Source organism: Colias philodice, chromosome 26, assembly GCF_061535455.1.
Source record: "Colias philodice isolate Cphi_HAF_F1 chromosome 26, ilColPhil1 Martin Lab GWU primary, whole genome shotgun sequence".
Taxonomy (NCBI): domain Eukaryota; kingdom Metazoa; phylum Arthropoda; class Insecta; order Lepidoptera; family Pieridae; genus Colias; species Colias philodice.
This window is the reverse complement of record NC_143111.1, coordinates 3,026,423-3,046,144: the sequence shown is the minus strand read 5'-3', so window position 1 is coordinate 3,046,144 and position 19,722 is coordinate 3,026,423. Positions and strand designations below refer to the sequence as shown.

The window sequence follows — 19,722 nt, the reverse complement described above, 5'->3', positions numbered from 1 at the left end:
AAAGTTCTTTCTTCACAAATACCTACTTGAACCCAAGTTTGCATTTAAATACAATATCTAACCACCGTTAAAGCCAAGTGCTATAAGCGAAAGAATATTCCGAAAGGCACATAAAACTTTACCCCAGCACATTTCTATCGTCCTACATGCAGATGCAAATAAAACCGCGAATCAGAATAACAAAGACTTTATCGTTATAAAACAACGGTACGCTAATGAAACGATGTTACAACCGAAATAAATGTGCAGAGACAATTTATACCTCTGTCAAAGTTACATGGACCAAACTCTGCCCCATTTCACAGAATGTACCTAAATCATTTGTTACTGGAAATGTTTTATTGTGCGAAGGGAGAAACTAGGTTCCGTTTGTATGTACAGCGTTGGATTTTAACTAAAGTGTTTGCGAGGATTTCAGCCAATTCTCTATTCAAACCTAACAGACGAAACCAAACATTGTGCTATGAAACTAAGTGATAAACATATCCGTTGTAATTGCAAATTTATAATTGAAGAATTAGCACCCAGATTCGTGTTAAATATTACACTATTTGCGTGAAAATCACCAACCACAGCGGCAATCTGGACGTTAAAAACATACATTTAATCGGGAACTGGGACATAAAAACAGCTAATTCGCGTTAATCATATCACAGATCGGCTACAGATTTATTGCCGTCTAGTTTCGTCAAATTCACACATCAAAATAACATCTTATAGCCGTCACCAAGGACGGTACTCGGTCGTAAATCCAGAAATTACATCAAAGATTCGCCCGTATCCCCTAGCAACCGTATTGGGGGCACAAATATATTTTTCGTGTATTGTTAATGAGTTTAATAACCTGGCGGAAATGGGACAGGGAACTGTTTGATGGTTTTAGATTTATGTCACCGAATCTGTTACACAATATTTTATTTTGGTTGTTTTTCTGCTTTCATTCGTACACTACATATTCTCTTTTCTTAACGTAAGTACATTTCTGGCTTTCTGGGGTTTTCCGAATACGCTGCAACTTATGGCGTAATTGTAATTTTGCAAGATAGGTGACAATAACAAACAATTTTACTACTAAGCCACCCGAATAGTAGTTCATCGATAAAATAAACAATGTTTTATTTACAATAAATAATATCGATAAGGCTAACCTCTATTGTATTTTTTAAACAAGACTGCGTGGGTTCATATCAGTTTTACAAAAAAAACAACATAAACTCAATGCAACGTTTCATAATTAAATAATCGACGTAAACTAATTAAAACAGAGTATTGTTTTGAAACAAAGGATTACTGATATCGGTAAACAATGCCCTTGTCAGTGCGCAGATATGCGAACAATACACATTTACATGATTATATACTTTCATATAAATACTGAGTACATATATTTAGGTAATTAAACGAATTTTAAAGACTTTCGTGACAGGCCTAATGCGTCCGTAAAAAATTATCAACAGCGTGACATAATTTAGGTTAAATTTTATAATTCGACTATATTTTATATTTAGGTCGAATTTTTCAGTTTATTTAACTATTTTCAAATTAGTAGGTACTGGTAGATATTTTCATCATCAGACCATATTTGCTCCCGCTGCGGAAACACAGGTATCCTATGTTAATAAAAATTAAATGATCAAGAAGGTTAGGCCATAATGCACCACGCTGTCCAAGTGAAGTTGCAGAAGTCATTTTATTTGTAAACATAGCCAAAAACTACCTCTCTTACTCAATAGTCGTCAGAAAGTAAATTATTTTATAAATGGTTGCCTAATATTCCAACTAACAATCTAACATAACATAATAGAACAGTACATAATACATTTTGGCACCATAATTGTGTCAGCTATATTGGTAAACACCATAATTGATCACGCAATGTCGCCGTTCGGTCTAAACATAGAGTTCTAGATCATTCTAGAATGTTCTGGACTAGTATCCCAGTGACCTACTTCAGTCTGTGCATTGTGATCGCATTTCAACCGATACATTACAATATAACGCCTTTAACCAACGATTGACAGTTAGCAATGGCCGCCCATAACTTTGCTAATTTATCTTTCAAATAGAGAAATAGCACAGATGCGTGAAGGAATAAGAAAAACAAAGATAAGTTATAAATTACATTAGTGGTGCCAAGCGAATTATTAAGTCAATACATTTGATGTATTTTTTAAAACATAAAACACAAAATCTCATGTACATTTTAGACAACGTATTGAATCTGGCAATTTGAAACACCTACGCTTAGAATAATTTACTTTTAGCTAGAAATAAGGATAAAATAAGATACTCTCTGTTCAGATTAAATAAAATAACCTTTAACATAATCAAGCCTACTTCGACGAATTTATTATTCCAAGGCCATCTCGAAATCTCTATGGATACAGAAAATTTGGGATGATATAGAATATTATCCCTTATATTTCGAGATGTTATTTCTTTGTCAAATTGGGAATTAAATAAGTTATAAATAAACCGGTAAAAAAGATATTATTAAAACAGGATTTAGGATTATATAAATGTACTAAGGCCTACGAAGTCATGATAACTAATAAAAAATTGTGATTGTAAAACACAGTACAACATATAATTATCAAATATATCTTTGTATATTTGCCAAACAAAAAACAACCGTTTACCCAAATTTTACCATTTAACACTTTGTGTAAACACATTGTATCATTAATTCATCGAACACGTCACTCATTTATCAAAGCAAGTCTTCAGGAAATGGTTTTTCCCGCTTTCAGAGGTTAAACATTGGCGCCAATAAGGTAATTGGTAACCCTGACGATTTCCAGGACTTTAATAGGTCGGAAGTTGATCTAATAGCTTCGGGAAGCTGGGAACAGCGCTTAAGGTGATGAATTAATTTTTCTAACATTTACGGCTCTTTTCAAACCTTCGTAATTTTTATATTATTAAAGTTGTCGTGATGAAAATTCTTGACAAGAAAGTTCAATAGTAACACAATACGTCTACCGTTTTAGAAACATGATTCCATGATATTTTCTCGATAGAAAAAAAATACAAAGTTATCATTGTTATTTTTTTTTAATCTCTGGCATCTTCAAAATAACAAACGTAAAGTTACGACTTTTTGGATAGTAACTATAAAATATACAACCTATACGTCTACCGTGTTAGAATTTTGAAATATGCGATGGTTTTGAAATAAACAAGAAATACTTGAAATTAGCGCGCGACCAGCCAATATAGCGAGAGCCGCCCTTTACCTTCCTACCCCGATCGCTGCACGAGTCATTCCCGCTACGGCTGTCACACGGGGAACTTGTGTCGCTCGCGCAATCGTAAAAAAGGGTGACAACACGATAAGACAAAATGAGACAAATGGGGACAATAAAGAAAATAAGAAGAAGAAACATAAAGGTTGGAGGAAAAAGAATGCTTACAATTGGAACAAATTAATTAAGTAAGTTGGTTTTATTTTAAATTTGATGATAATTGTATTATAGACGATGTTTGATATGTACCCCTGTTTTAAGTACATAACGAATGTGTAAGATTTTTTCATTTATAACATAAATAATCTTTTCAGAAATCCGGAATCCAGAAGGAAAATAAACCCACTGATTGTTCACAATGTGAATCCACTCCTTCGTAAGTACCTTTATTCAGTCAAAAATGTATGTTATCAAAGCTCTACTGGTTTTATCGCATGATTCCATTTTTAGCAAAAAGCAACAAAGTACAAAGAAATAAAAAATCATGGTGAACTTAGTGGAAGTATGGCGGACACAATATGGAACAGGAGCTCATTGGAGTAGTATTATATTTAAAAAAAATACGAAATAATTTCAAGAATTACATTTCTTAGAAGGTGGTAGATAAGTATGTTGTATAAAGAATTTGATGTTGATATTTATTTCATTTATACTTATTACACCTGTGCGGGAAATTGCTTAGTAATAAAACAGGTTTATATTCATATTTACATAGTAATGTAAGTTTTCATTTCGAAAAATTTTGTTTAAGTATATTAAATTGAGTTCCTGGGTGATCTGGAAACACAATTGGGCCCGGAAGATGGCGCTGCAGTCACTCCTCCTAATGACATGAACCGATTTGGATGAATATTTATTGTGCACATTTCATTTTTGTGGGATGATTGGTTGATTCGCTTTCACATTAGCTAATATTATGTATTTTTGTTGTTAGAAAGTAAACTTAATTTAATGTTTATAATACATTATTATTGGTATAAATAAGCCAGTGTTCGTCTCACATTGCTGTACCTGCCTACCTACCCTACCAGGGCCTAACTTTGTTCTGGCTATTTTATTTTGATTATTTGTAATGAATAATTACAATTATAATAGAGTGCAAAAAATAAATACATGCGTCAATATATTTTGTGTTTTTTTTAAACAATTTTTTTATTTAAAAAAATATCATTCCGATCGCGGCTTTGCCCGCGTGGAATTAGATTATATCGTGAATCCTGTCTTATCCCACAGAAGTGTTCAGTTCGGATAAAAAGTATCCTATGTGTAAATCCAGGCAATTAGCTATATTTTATCAAAATTGGTAATGTAGTCTTGACGTGATTAAGTAACAACTAACAAAAAAATATACAAATTAACATCCAAAGTTTCGCATCAGTTTTACTGTATTAGTGATATCTTCCACTCTTGACTTTGACTGAGAAGAATTAGGGTTTATAACTTCTTTCAGAAATATTACCTTTCATTTCTAGGCATGACGTAATATCTACGTCAGCATCAAATTCTATCTAAATCCATTCAATAGTCCGCGTTATTGAGTACCATTTCATTTTTTCAGAGTAACAATATTTTTTGTTATTTTAAAGATTATTTATAACCTGTATTATTTTGTAATAAAGTAAACATTACGAAATAATAATAATTATTAATAATGTCTAAGTAGTTGTTAAAAAGAAGATTATTTGTTTATAAGCAAGAAAATAAAACCAATAAATCAACAATTAAATATATGTATAAGAATATTATAACTGTAATATGACGACTCCATACATGTTTGTCCCGAGTCGGCCAGCGGCAGCGCGGCGAGTTTGCAAGAATGACTTCGCGCACACCCGCGTTCGCGATAGCGAGCTATTAGACTCCGCCCGCCAAGCAGTAGATTTTTTTTTGTGTATCGTCTTAATACAAAGTTCCTTTACTTGCTTGTGCAAGTTCCGCGTGTAACTATAATTATCATTAACGATAATAATTGCATTATCAGAGTTCCTTCTTTTATCCTTCTGCTGAATGGAATAGATAAAGATCTAGCTTTTAAATTTATTTGTTGATCAGTATGTAACTATCGAGTGGATAAGAAAACATTAATAAACAATTACAACGATATAATAAATTGAATTACAAGTGTCCCACTAACACATTTTTATCAAGCATTCGCTAAATACCAGGATTAAACATCTATTTAAGGCATGATTGCAGATTAAATAGATTAAGACAACGGCCTTGGTGAGTTTCACACGTAGACAAATAAAAGATCAATACTATACACGCTCAAATAAGATGTTCACTTAGCAATGGCACAGATTAGAGAATAGTTATGGCGCCTCCTCATCAGTAAATATTAATAAGTTTAACGTGGTATGGCTAAACGGTGATGATGCATGACATGCATGCATGAAGGTTTATTATATTGACATGTAGTAAAGAAGTCCAGGGAAATTAAGTGATAGACCTAAAATCTGCGGAATGTCTAATTATGGGGGTTCTCTTAAAACATAAAGACACGTATTATAATGAATTGATCATACATATCATATTATAGTATGTAACACACATAATAATATATACCATCATATCATACGTGTAACAAAACATAACTTGTAGGATATATCCGTAGTGTTTTTATGAAGAAAAGATGCGGAGATGTTAAAGAAATTTTCCATGAAGGTGGACGATTATCAACTTTTATATTTTGTCAATATTCCTCTTTTTGCGTTGTATTGTATTTATAAATTATTTAAATTATCATCAGAACATACAAAGAACATAAATCTTTGATTTGCTTTTAAAAGTTTATTATTAGATAGAGTTAAAATAATTATCATATTGTTCAAATAAAAAACGAGTTCTTAAAGTAAACAAACGTAGTGCATATGAAATGAGGTAACCTAGTAACGATTAAAAGGCAAATTTAAATACAAATAGTTAACGAAATGGCTTCTACGAAAATAGATAAGCATAAACATTGGATTCCGTACTAATAAAATGTTAACAGAATTGGGTGCGAGCCACAATATTTCTCCTACTATATAAAAATAAGCATACGTTTTTATACAATAGGGCATTTTACACGTCTACTAGACAAAGCAATTTTTAATGTATAAAAATATGAAACAGAACATTACATTATATTTAAAATACTCTTATGAAATATTACGTTGTTTTCCAGACGAGTTCTAATGACCTTGATATATTCTGGTACGAGTATCCGATTTTCCGTGTGATAAATCGGTCCAAATGTCCAAGAAATTTCTCTCACACTTGGACCAATTTAAAAATTTTAAATAGCCGTTTTCTCGGTCGGCGTAAAAATAATACATTACGTATGAATATTTTATGCAACTAAAATAATATATTTCTTAAATAATAGCCTTATTACAGCAAATAATGCTGATGACGTATTTCCAACGTCCCATTTGGCTTAATAAATTGTGCCAAATGGCGCTTGTGGACATGATTCAACTCTATTATCTAGTGTATTTCTATCAGCATGATAATGTTGTTTCATATTTAAATAAACTAGTCTTTAATTTTGTACCATAATTTGTACGATGTGCAAAGCACTGTTGAGTAATTAACCTATAATATTAAAATACACACAAAAAGACATCTTTTATTTACATTTTATTCCATTTTCTATTTTGGTTAAAAGATGCTTAGGTACATGTGTGCCAAAAAATGTTAACATTTCGCATTTATTCTATTCAATGTTCACAAAAATGTTCATGTTTTATTTGATAAAATAATGGCTTAACGTTTGCTTACAGGTACGAAGTAATCTCTGCCAAAATTTTAAACGTGTCTTAAACACGTTTTATAGAAATACGTGTTAAATCCATTATTTACGTCACATGACTGATTAAGGGCTTGGTCTAGTAGTGCAAACAAATGCATCCTGTCATCCTATATGTAAATAATACAAATCTGTGGTATTTGGTACGTACCACTTAAGTGCAAAATGGTGATTTTTGGGTATGAGCGTTTGAAAGTTTTCACGGTTGCTACCCTGTTGCTACAGATCGGAATAAACACTTGAGTAAAACAAATTTATGATATTTAAATGTCTATTATGTTCAAGTTTTGAACACTTACAAAAAAAATAAAAAAAATGTTCTAGTTCAAGAGTAATTGTTACTTAACATGTTTGTACCAAAAGAAAAAATGTGAAAATGATGTGAAAATGTCTAAAACGTGTGTACTTAAGTGGATTAGAGCATATTTATTTGTACTCTTAATTAGTATTTATTCCTATTTTTACCTTAATGGAAAGGATTTTTCTTTTTTTTTTCGACGGAGACAATAAACAGACATTAAAAAACAAATTTTATGGGGAAACGTCTTCCATACAAATGGATTTAACCATATATAAAAACAAAAACGAATAGGAGTGTGATTTGCCACAAATAAGTACTCATAAAAAAGTCAGGAAATATTGTGATTTTCGTGCAATATGCAATTCTCTGATACTCTCTCTACAAAGTAAAATCCTAAAAGTAGTGTGTGTGTGTGTGTGGTTCAGAAGTCACGGTAGTTCGCTTGCCTGCCGTGCTAGATGCTGCGGGATCGATCCCATCAACCGACATGTACCAATGTGTCTTTTTCGGATGCATAAGTAGATTCTCTAATAACCAGAGATACATCTTCTATAACAAGAAAACATCATCATTTCTAATAACAGGAAAACATCGTGATGGCAACCGGGATTATGGTCTGAAATCACCAACCAGCAGTGAGCAAGCGTGGTGATTACTGCTCATGTCTTCTCCTTGTGAGAAGATGTCTTTAGTCTTTACCCTGCAAATAGTTACGAGCTGGATCCAGACAAATGAAATTTGTTTGTAAAACGTACCACTACAACATTAATTCATAGTCGTCATCACTGTCACTGAAAGTCATAAGATTGTTTCTAGTCGGACCATGAGACAATGATTTGAAATAATAATATCATAAATTGGATCACTTATTGGCAGGAGATCTAAGATATCTTTGAATTTCAGAGCATCGATATTGATAGGCTCATTAGAGGCCAATGGCAAAGCCACTTCGGAGAATTCTATTTTTTCTCAGTTCTCTTAAACCAGAAATACAGAAACTCTTCATTTTCACTCAAAGAGTATTTAAAATCTACGTCATTAGACTTTTCATACATCAACCAGAAAATACAGTTCTAACCAAATGTAGTTTTGTCTGTTGCAGTATTTCTTTTGATAAAATGAGTAGGTAGTCAATAGTTTCGAAAATGGAAAGAAGTCAGATTCATTAATTAATTTTACATCATGGCGATTGCTGGTCATTTTCATTTATCTCGGGGAACGGAGATGGTGCTGTTTCTTTTTTGAATGAATCTTTCAATATCTGCTTAACAGGCATGATATTATACCGTTTTTGACCTGGAAAACACTGAATATAAAATAAGCTACTCTACTTCTTCTGCCAAACGGTTAATAAAATGCCATAAGCATGATGCGATTTCATCCGCACCTCTTTGAGCTATTCCTTCATACATAACATAATGGAATGTTCGTTTAGTAGTAACTTTGCGGATTTTTAAATTAAAAGTCCAAAGTTTCTTTTATAAAAGGCTACAGATGCAGTTAAATTTGGAATCTGTAAACAAACAGCTTTTATCTTTTAGTTTCATAGTGAAATGTTGCCATAAGCTCCGATTTTTCTAAATCTATTCTAATCTGACATGAAAGAATGAATTTGAAGAGACAAAGAATCAAACCTTGTGCATGTAGGTATCGTTATTTGGCTTTTTAAACGTTTACCAATCTTTAAATCGATTTAAAGATAGGTAAACGTTTCTGAACACACTAAGTCTAAGAGATCTTGCATCACATGCATGTTTCTTTATAGATAATAGGCTTGAGACCTAATGTCTGAAGATTTAAATTATGTGCCAAATAACGTTATATTTAAGTAAGGGAGAACTCAGAGAAGACCTGTTAAGTTCACAAATAATTTTATTTGATTTGGTACAAATAAGTTAAGTGATGATAATAATTATTCAAGTTTGGTCTAATTATGTTAAGTGCTCTTACGTTGTAAATGGCCGTTCGTTGAATTGAGTATTCGTTTTACAAGTCTATATTAAGTTATATTAATATATTTGTATCAAATAAAAATATTTTTTTTTGTACTTAAGTGGTTTTGATACAACCTATTTAAGGTATTTCTACTATCAATAGGCTTATGTGACATAGACCAAACGAAAGAGGACCTTTTTATCAGTATAGATGGCCAAAAAACAAAAAATGGCCATTTTTGCACTTACGAGGTATATACCAAACACCACAGAAATGTACTAAGGGAAAGTTGCTCCACTTAATTTTTAAAAATTAAATCATTCGTATGCATAATTTAATATTCGTAATAAGTACCAAAAATGACAATTTGAAACAATTTTCGTGAAAATTACACCGGGTGATTTTTTTTTATCAGTACACAAAATTTGCGAATACTTTCTATTGATATCTTCAACTTCATGTTTATATAACTGATCAACTTTTACAAAGAAATTTGGACGAAATATAAAAGAAAATAAGCTTTCCATACAAAATTCATAACTCTATACATTTTTTTCGACCTAAGTTTCTTAGTGAAAGTTGTTCAGTTTAACTAATAAAACAGATAAACAAATTTTGTATATAATAAAAAAAAATGTAATGTTTGTGTTAAAAAATTATAAAATAGAAAAATACGCAAATGAAAACAAAAGATAATTATTTCTGACTAGCTTCCGCCCGCGACTCCGTCCGCGTGGATGTCAGTCTTCGTGTCTTCTACAGATTTATTATATTATGTGTAATATATAGATTTATATTGATAAACCTAATAAATCTTTTGCTAGCATTCTGATGCTTTATCGGTTGCACTGGATTTATCTCTTTTTTTTCAATCGCTTGAATGATATAGGATGGGTCCTTGATGGGCATCGAATGCTGAAGTCTCGAATCAATCAATTCTGACAGTAGGCAATTTATGTAAAATCTTGATAATGGTCCATCATTTTATTTTGCCTAAACGTTACATACTTTTTTATATATTCTATTTTTAACGAATTATTCACTCTAGTCCAAACAGCAAATAAGCAGACTTCTGCTTCTGCAACGTTTAGTTGTCCCTGAATTTAGAAAAAATAGTCATGATTCTTATCTATGACAAAAGTGTTATTTTTTGCATTGTATTTCAAATATTATTTTTTTTAACCGCATCTTCCGCATTCATGTCTTTTGCCGGAATTAGACATTTAACTTCTACTAGTCCCATTTTCCCTTTTTGATATGGGAGTGTATAAAGTAAATTTTTTAGATAAGTATTTCTCGTTATACTTTTAAAAAGTTATTATTGTCATTTTGCTCATTAGGTAAAGTAATTTCGATATCAGTTTTAAGTTTTTTGATACCTGCAATAATAACGTCATAATCGCCTGCACATACTTATCGATTACACCCTTTATACAATCCACCATCCACATTCATAATGTTTTCCTGTCCTCCTCTCCTTTACGCTGTTCACCGATACATTTGAAATGAGTAAATCTGCTACCACTGAAGGATGTTTCATTGTGATCAGCAAATTTTCACCACTGTTGTCGATTATTTGTTTTTCATTTTTAATCAGCAATTGGGAATCATCAGTTTTGTTTTTTGCAGATTGGTGATGTACCCTAACAATACGTCGAAAAGGGAAAGCATCAACGAATTATCGTTTTCGTCCTCTTTTTTGACGTGACAACGTCTTAAATTAGGTTGCGACTGGGAGTCACTTATGAAAAAGCGTAACGCTCGGTAACGTTACGATGAGTCACCGAACGAGAGAGAGGCCCGCCGAATGCCTTGCGTCTCTCTCCCACTCAACTATGATCGAGAAAAAGACGTTGTCACGTAAAATCTTCGCCCGTAAAACCGACTTTACAGGCAACCATTTTTTTATTATTCGCTTCTCTGTTACTTCTGTTTGTTTAGTTCTCAACACCCACTGAATTTTCTATGTTATTGTGATCTTCCATTACATCTGAGTTTTGATGATGTGATGATAATCCATTCGTTTTAATATTGGTACTTAGAGTTGGTAGACTAAACTAGAAATGGCGGACTAAATTTGTCAGCGCGTCTGTAAGATCAGAATATAAAACCAACATCCTGTATTTAAGTTACAAAATTAATAATCAAACAACATGCCGCTACGTTGAAAGTGACTAGAAGAAAAAATTAAAACACCTCGGATCAATTTTGGAGTAAACAAATCATTTTCCCCGTATGGGGATTTCCCCGGATGAACTTAGGAAGTTCAAGTTCTCAATACAAGTTTATATTATATTTCGTATTTCTCAAACGAAAAATAAACATTTTTGGAACTTCAAAAAAATTATATTATAAGAAAATTTATGAGCTTACTTTAGTTTTAAAGAAATAAACATCCCTTTACTGACACCCCGTAAAATAAAGAAATTGTTGCCAATCACCTTTGTAATCTATTTGGTTTCATTAACTTTATGTTCGAAGATAATTTTTTTTCTAGTAGTTACACGCGTATTTTTTTCGTTTATTTTCCATATCGAAATCAAATGTTTAAAAATACGAATTGCACAAAACTAAGATAAAAATAATCAATTAACAAAAATATTAAATTTAATGAAGTAGAGCAACTTTCACTTCGGTATGAAGGAAAATCGAGCGTAGAGCACACGTCAGAACGCTCCGGCCCAAGGAGCGCGACTAAAGAAATTCGCTAGGATTTTTCCTAATGATTTTAAATATTTTTTTAATATTTATAGAATTATCAAAATTAAAACAAAAATTTTTTAAAGGATTAATACTCATTGGTCTTCAACCAACTCGAATAAATTAATGGAAAAAATAACTTTTTGCAGTATTTATCAATAGATTTTGTAAGGCAAAAAATGGGAAATTTAATGAATTTATAACGTTCTAATTAAGAAAATCATAAGTTTTTCGGCAATTGTATTCAGCAGTTTTTAATAACGACTATATAAGGATAATAATGCGCTGATCAGATTGTGTAAATTGTAATCGGTTGCAACGTAGTGAGTGCACAAACTTAGCTCGAAATGTCTTTGGGGGAAAGAGACTTATCTCGAAGGCCTGATTAAGGTAACATAAAGTAACTTTATAAATGTGAAAAAATTCACGCGCATTGCGTATATAACACTAGTTGATAAACAAGAAAAAAAATTCAGTTTATCATTTCATTAGCCGGGAAAAAATTGTCAAATAACTTGTTGAAAACGCAATTTTGCTAGACTGCAGCCTTAACTAACGATTTAATTTGTAGGTTAATTGCTTCACTCAAATCCAACTATAGTCCTTTCCACCTAAGATGATTTCTGTGACACATCGATTTTTGACACGTGTAGAGATGTCTTTATTGAAATCGTATCAATTGTTTCCGATAATCGATAATATTTTATATGGAAATGAAATCGATTTGAATAAAGTACCAAAATTAGTTTTTTCGGCATTTCGCCAACAATTAAATAAGGAAACTTAGCAAACAACAGCAACAAAAAGTCAACAATAACAATTAGTAACAATAACAGAATACCACGTAAAGTATCAATTTATAAACATGCAACTTGTATACAAGGCTGACGCACTCGTACAGACGATTGACTCGATGACAAACGATCACAAGATGGGCGCCGATTATATGATTTCCAACTCTATGATTTTTCAACGATCCATTTCATGTACACGAATTGCGTAGGTATTATATTTTTGTGTTATTTTATTTTATTTATCATTATATTAAACTAAACAATACTGTTTTTGATTTATAAGCTTAAGATGTTTCATTTTTATATTTTTGGTAATAATGCCGCCATAAAATAAAAATATTATGCACTAAAATTATTTTGGCGTTTTAAACATAAAATACGTAATTCGGAACACGATGAAGTGTCACAGGAATCATCATAGGTGAAAAGGACTATAATTCCTATCGCCTTGCTATGTGTTAGTATCCAAGTATGTTTTTCTTTACCCCGTAATTGGACAAAATAAACTGAACCACTTTGCTGATGAATGTTGACTGCTGTTTTATCTTTCTTTTTAAAGGAAACTAAAGATTTTATATAAAACACTTTTTCAGTTTTTAGATTTTTGTAAACTCAATTATCATTATCTATTTTATTTTAAACGAGTTCATTGATAAGTTTATTGGTATTATCAATGTTATATATGACTTTTTTTCTCCTTTTTCCGAGAGTAAAATTTAAGATGTACTTACAAGACGTGTTAGACATAATCTCTGACTTACATGCATATATATGTACTTAATTTACTTATCACACTTAGTGACGTCTTATACTTAACTTACTAATCACACTTTGATCTTAACTAAGTCCTACTTCCTACTAGTATACATAATATTATAAATGTGAAAGTTTGTGAGGATGGATGTGTGTGTGTATGTTTATTACTCTTTCACGCAAATACTACTGAATCCCACGGGAACGGGAACTATGCGGGTTTTTCTATAAAACGCGGGCGAAGCCGCAGGCGGAAAGCTAGTAACACTTACATATATAACTTACCTAGTAATATGGTCCTGTCTGTCCGCAATCGCTTGTAAGCCAATAGCATCTCGTAGCTGCATGACTATCGCAGCCCGCACAGCTTCTGTACTCCTTATCTCTTCTATTGATTCGGATAGTGCCTGAATACATTAATTGGTTAGTATTTAAAAGGTATAGGTATAATAACTATAGGTGAAGATAATTATAAAACGATTGATTGATATTACAAAGTCTTTTAAAATTTCACTCTTTTTAAAAGTTCAATTGTTCAGAGCCATTAAGTCAACCTTTACACTATCAAACTGTACCTCAACATCTCGACAGTACATCGGTGAATCCTTAAACACGTCTCTCTTGAAGACACTAACGTACGGGCCTTGCACGCCTCCCACGAACTTCTCACAATTGAAGAAAACCGCATCCTTCTTCACCATTCCCTCCTCCACGCCTGGAAACGTGGGATTCATATCCAGTACTGATGTGGGAGCCACCAGAGTATAATCCCAGAACGCCCACGCTCCATACTGATGTAGAATCAACGTCGTGGCAACATCATCAGCCAATACTCCTGTTAACTTCGAAGCAGCCGGGAAAAACCCTATCAAAAGCTTCCCAGAATCCGATTTTGTTTGCAATTTATGCTCCAAGTTGTTCAGGTCGATGAACCCTTCCTTCGTTTCTGGTATCTTGATTATCTGTGAAGATAACAGCTATTAGTATTCGATATAGTGCGTGCATATTTGCACATCTTTTGGCTTTGTTCGTTCCCTTGCTATAACGGGTTGAGAGTTCTTGGATTTCATATTCAATTTATATATGGATTCAAAGTCGAAATATTTCATATTTTGGACGTTTCCTTTCGATCTATTTAAATATAGTTGAATAAAAAAAAAATAGAACCAAAACGTTTATTAATTGTATAATAGTTTTGATAGATTATATATTTACAATGATAACATTCGCAAAAACTCATAATTCGATACAAAAAATAACATCAAAAAAATACTATGAACCGAAAGGATACGGCAGGTATACAAAAAATGCATGTATGACATTAGCTTCTGATAAACTATGCAACGAGATGCCTCTTTCGACTTGTCCAGTGTTCTAAATTCAAAAAACATGATGAATCATAAATTTTAAAATAGAACTTCTTTTTTGTGACCGATCCACGATAATTTTAGCCTGAGAAAAAAGTAGTGTGTAGCAGAAAAAACTCGCAAAAAAACTGTCCGTCGCTAAAAGTATTATGCATGTATGGCGTCTAAGGAAAATGCTAGGGAAATAAGCATTCTTGAATGAACTATAGGTATTATTTACAAGGTGCACAAAACGCGTTACAACCAAGGTTATACAAATGAGATTTGCATTTTAACCAGATTGTGTTAACAATGTCGTCTTTAATGCAAAAAAGCGCATGTTTAAAAAGATATACTTACATACAAAGTGCATAATAATATATAAGACAAAAAGTAACATATATAATTATAATTTGATTTAAGTTATCTATGTAACAAAAATGAATCGCCAATGTGTAAAACACGAGAACAGCTCCACCAATTCGGCTAATGTTTTTAACGTTTTTGTTAAGACACATGGAAGGTTTTTCTGGAGAGAAAACAGGTAAAAGGGGCAATAGGGCATAACAACGTCTGCTGGGGTAGTTAGCTTAATAAAATATGCTATATATAGCTAATTTGTTTTATCTCAAACAATATTACTCGCTATTAATTCTAATACGTTTTTAGACTTCGTGTTATTATAATTTTCGTCTGTACTTACAGTGTATGCCAAAATTGAAAGGTGAACAACCGTATAAATAGATTGTATCGCTAATACACTATGCAAGCTATTACTCATTTTATAAGGCTTCCTTGAATGGACTTGCTTATGTATTTAATATTAATTTGTTCGCTGTTACATTCTATGTAAGGGAGTATTCATGATATTATCAGGAAAGGAAACCAATTATGTACTTGATGTTTTAGACACATAATATACTTATTAAATATCAATACTTTGAATGTCCGTCATTAATTTATTGTAAAAGAGGAATCATTATCTTATTAAAGTACTTTATACTTTAAATTATAATACGCACAATTTTCATCAAATAACAACATAATAAAACGAATGAATAAACTAAGAAACGTTTGTTTAAGAAAACACACAAACTAAATGTTTACAAAAATATTCCAACAGCTACTCCATGGTTTTCATTACAATTTGTCCTTGTTGAACACGGAAGTACGAAACCAAAATAGCACATGTATATCTACGACTTTCGTGACCGACCGTCAAAATAATGGTCCACTCCTACGACCAATGGGTCCCTTAGCGCTCGCTCAGTGGATATTAACACGCCACTTAAAAACATGACTTCATTTTAGTATATTTTACGTATAAAGATATGCCCTGTGTGAGTGTCGAAGTGTAATAAGCATCTGGGAATAAGTCTTCTAACGAAAACCGAGGAGTTGGGAGTACTTTTTGGGAGTTTGAAATAAGGCTTACTAAATAATTGTCGTGTATTGTATTATGATACCTATGATATTGTAAGTGTTATTTTCAGCACTTAGCATTTTCATAAAAAAATATTTAATAAGCAAATAAGATATTTTACTTCGAACGCAAATTCATTACCTTCTTCAAGAGTCCGTTTGAAAATATATAAGTAAAAGCCAGAGTATTAGAAAATCGTGAATCTAAAATGAAACTGTAAAACCAATCTGGAATCCCATTTTGCGCAGTTCATATAAAATATTTTCCATTGAATCTGTATTAGAGCTCTCAGTAAACTGGGCTATAAAATCGTATTGCATTTCACGGTTATTATCCAACCGTTTATTGATATAACACACTCAATGAATATTCTAAATATTTCTTAATATGCAAGGGAAAAAAGATTTTCTTAACATTTGAACACTTTTATTAAAATAAAGAGGAAATAATAAACAAAGCTTCTAAATATTGTCTTTCTTTCATATTGTAAAAGAAAGTTCGACTCATTGAATTGGCCGTGACTTCATCTAAAGACTAAATGTATGAGCCAAGATTGAAATACAATAATTTCACATGGCTGGAGCCATGTGAAATTATTGTATTTGCAACGTACTACAACGCCTCTTTGTGGATAATTTTCTGTATAGTACAAGTGATAGATACATATTAAACCACACTTGGCCAAGTCTAGCCAGAATGAAATCGTGAAACAGAAGTGAAATGCACTCCCTCGGGAACAAAATATCGACACAACATCAACTGAATACAAAAATCTGCGCATTGCTTATAGAGTACCTACCCACTAGCGAACAGACCGTGCATTATTCAATAACCGAGGCAAATGGCAAATGCACTTATATTGGAAAACTAAAATCATACTCGTGTTGCATGAAAACATTTAAATTGCTGATAAGGCGAAGGAATTTGCCGTATTGACATTGCAATGGTTACGTAATATTATGGCTGGACGTGACCTACGGTTTGCGATAAAGCAAAATTGCAATGGAAAAATTATTTGTTATTCGATACTGTTAGACGTTTAAAATAGATTTATCGGAAACGTATACTAATCAACAAACCAAGGGATATTGGCTTTGCAGGATATTTAGGTACCTAGTGACTTCACCAGTACTTCACATATTCCATATACCGATACCGATACCAATCTACATCTTATAGATACTAATCTAAAAGATTTTTATTCATACGTGAATTATGATAACCAGGAAAATACTACAGGAGTATCTGTCTTGGTGATAATTCTCCATACTTAGTAATAAGTCGTTGGATCAGTCTTCTATTTCGTACATTTTAAAATTTTACACTGTCCTGTAATTTTAGCAATGTACTTGGCCCACTTTACAGTAACCAAAAATTAACAATGTAGATAAAAAATATAAGCTTCATAGCTGCGTACAGCGTAGCTAGTATGCGTGTTCCTAGATAATATAGATTGCAAATATTAATGTGTTCTGACTTCTGACATGATAATTCATTGTACTTTAACACGTATTCTGACATGTACGATTACACATTTTAACCTACTTATTAAATATCTAACACCTTCTATACAGGCGAAAAATACAGGCTTTATCACGTTGGAATGGTTAATCTACCTACTGGTGTGAAAATTTAAAATCAGCAAATAAATTTTTCAGTTTATGCATTACAAACATACAAAATATCATAAAATATTGCAATACTTCTCGATCTTTTACTCTTAAAAGCGTTGAACGCATTTTAAAAGACCTTTCAACTACCCTAGGTACCCTACCACCTAAATGTTCATGGGCAGTGGTAATCGCTTACCATAAGGCGCATAACCAAGGCTGTTGACCACTCCATAAAAAAGAAAAAAAAAACAAGCAACAAAAGTTGATCTACTCCACTTTACCTAGCTTACCATCCTTCCAAGGCGCTGCTGCCTATCAGTCTCCTTCAAGAAAACAAAACACAATCTACAATAGCTAATCTACTCATCTTTCCCACCCCCCATCTTCCAAAGACGCTGCTGCCTATCAGTCTTCTTCAAGGACACAAAACAAAACACAGTCTACAATTATAGCTAGTAACCCCTTACCTCCGAGCCACACTCCTTCCACGGCGCGAGTTGCCTCTCAGTCTCCCTCGAAGACACAAACACGACCACCTGCTGCGGACGCAACACTCGGAGGAACCTCGCGAGCGACACTCCCAGTGCCACTACATCATCCTCGCTGGCTCGTACCACTTTTCGTATTATGTCCTTTGATTCCGTTCTGTAAGAAATGGTTGAATTAAATGATCGTGTTTACTAGACTTAATTGGCTAGCTACAGCTTTTCTTAGGAAAACAACTGATGTAAAGAGCATTATTGCATCCGTATTCATTATATTTTTTCATGATTTGGCTTTTAGACGTGTTTATTACATTTAACAAGCACATAAATACTATATATTGCTGATTAAGTAGCTACTACAATATACGTTATCAAATATATTGGACACGCTCTTACAACCGAAACAATAATTTAAATCAGCCATGTTTATTGTATTCATCTAAAGACTAAAAGTTATGCGCAGATTTATTAAAAGAAATGCAGTTAGTATTAAACATTTGAAACAAAGCATGAATTACAAAAGATAAATAGGTTCAAAATTAACAACAGATATAGAAGTCAGACAGAAAAGTAAAATTGAAATCTCTCTACAAGAAGCAATGAGCCGCGGGCACACTCCCCTGGTTGAAGTCCGTCTTTCGAATTCAAATTCCGCCCACGGCTTTGCCCGCGTGTCAAAGAAAAACCCGCATGGTTACCGTTCCTGTGGGATTTTCGGGATAAAAAGCCTATTCTGGGTCTTCAGCTACCTACATACCAAATTTCATTGTAATCGGTTCAGTAGTATTTGCGTGAAAGAGTAACAAACATCCTCACAAACTTTCGAATTTAATATATTAGTGGGATCTTGAACTTACCGGAATATTTCCGTCTGTCCAGAGGTGACAGACAGCGCGGTGCAACGCGTCGCATGCGTCGGTAGAACATCGCGCGCAATGTATTCTTCTATCCACTGCAACGCTCGACCAGACCCGCTGTAGTCGCAGTATACCACTGTGGACAAAGGAAAAGAGTTAATGCGTGTGTTTTAGTAGAAATAATTGTATACTTGGGTAGAAGATAAATAACTGTCCGTTTGGTGATCTATAATTTGAAAATGTTGGTTGAAAAATGATTAACCATACCGAGACGATAACAAAGGTCATCATGTGTCAAAACTGCAGACATTTGCATGCATAAGCAGCTCTTAAAAATAAAAGTAACAAATAGTATCCTAGCTCATTACAGATTCTCCATAGTTCCATACAAAGTATGTCTCAAAACTTATATCCAGATAAGAACACACTTCAAAAAGGATGCCTTTAGGCTAAGAAAATCAAGCCCGAATCTTTAGCACG

At 32.7% G+C, this 19,722-nt stretch overlaps 1 protein-coding gene across 2 annotated transcripts in view; it reads right to left on the bottom strand.

Moving 5' to 3' along the window:
• LOC149476816 (uncharacterized) overlaps positions 1–19,722 on the bottom strand; it is a 110,110-nt gene that overhangs the window by 12,568 nt on the left and 77,820 nt on the right. For both annotated transcript variants that reach the window (XM_089711122.1, XM_089711123.1), the window contains exons 2-5: positions 19,243–19,378; positions 18,368–18,545; positions 14,094–14,480; positions 13,804–13,925 (exon numbers count right to left, since the gene is read on the bottom strand). In XM_089711122.1, the coding sequence (XP_089567248.1) occupies positions 13,804–13,925; positions 14,094–14,480; positions 18,368–18,545; positions 19,243–19,378 (823 nt within the window). The remainder of the gene's footprint in view (positions 1–13,803; positions 13,926–14,093; positions 14,481–18,367; positions 18,546–19,242; positions 19,379–19,722) is intronic.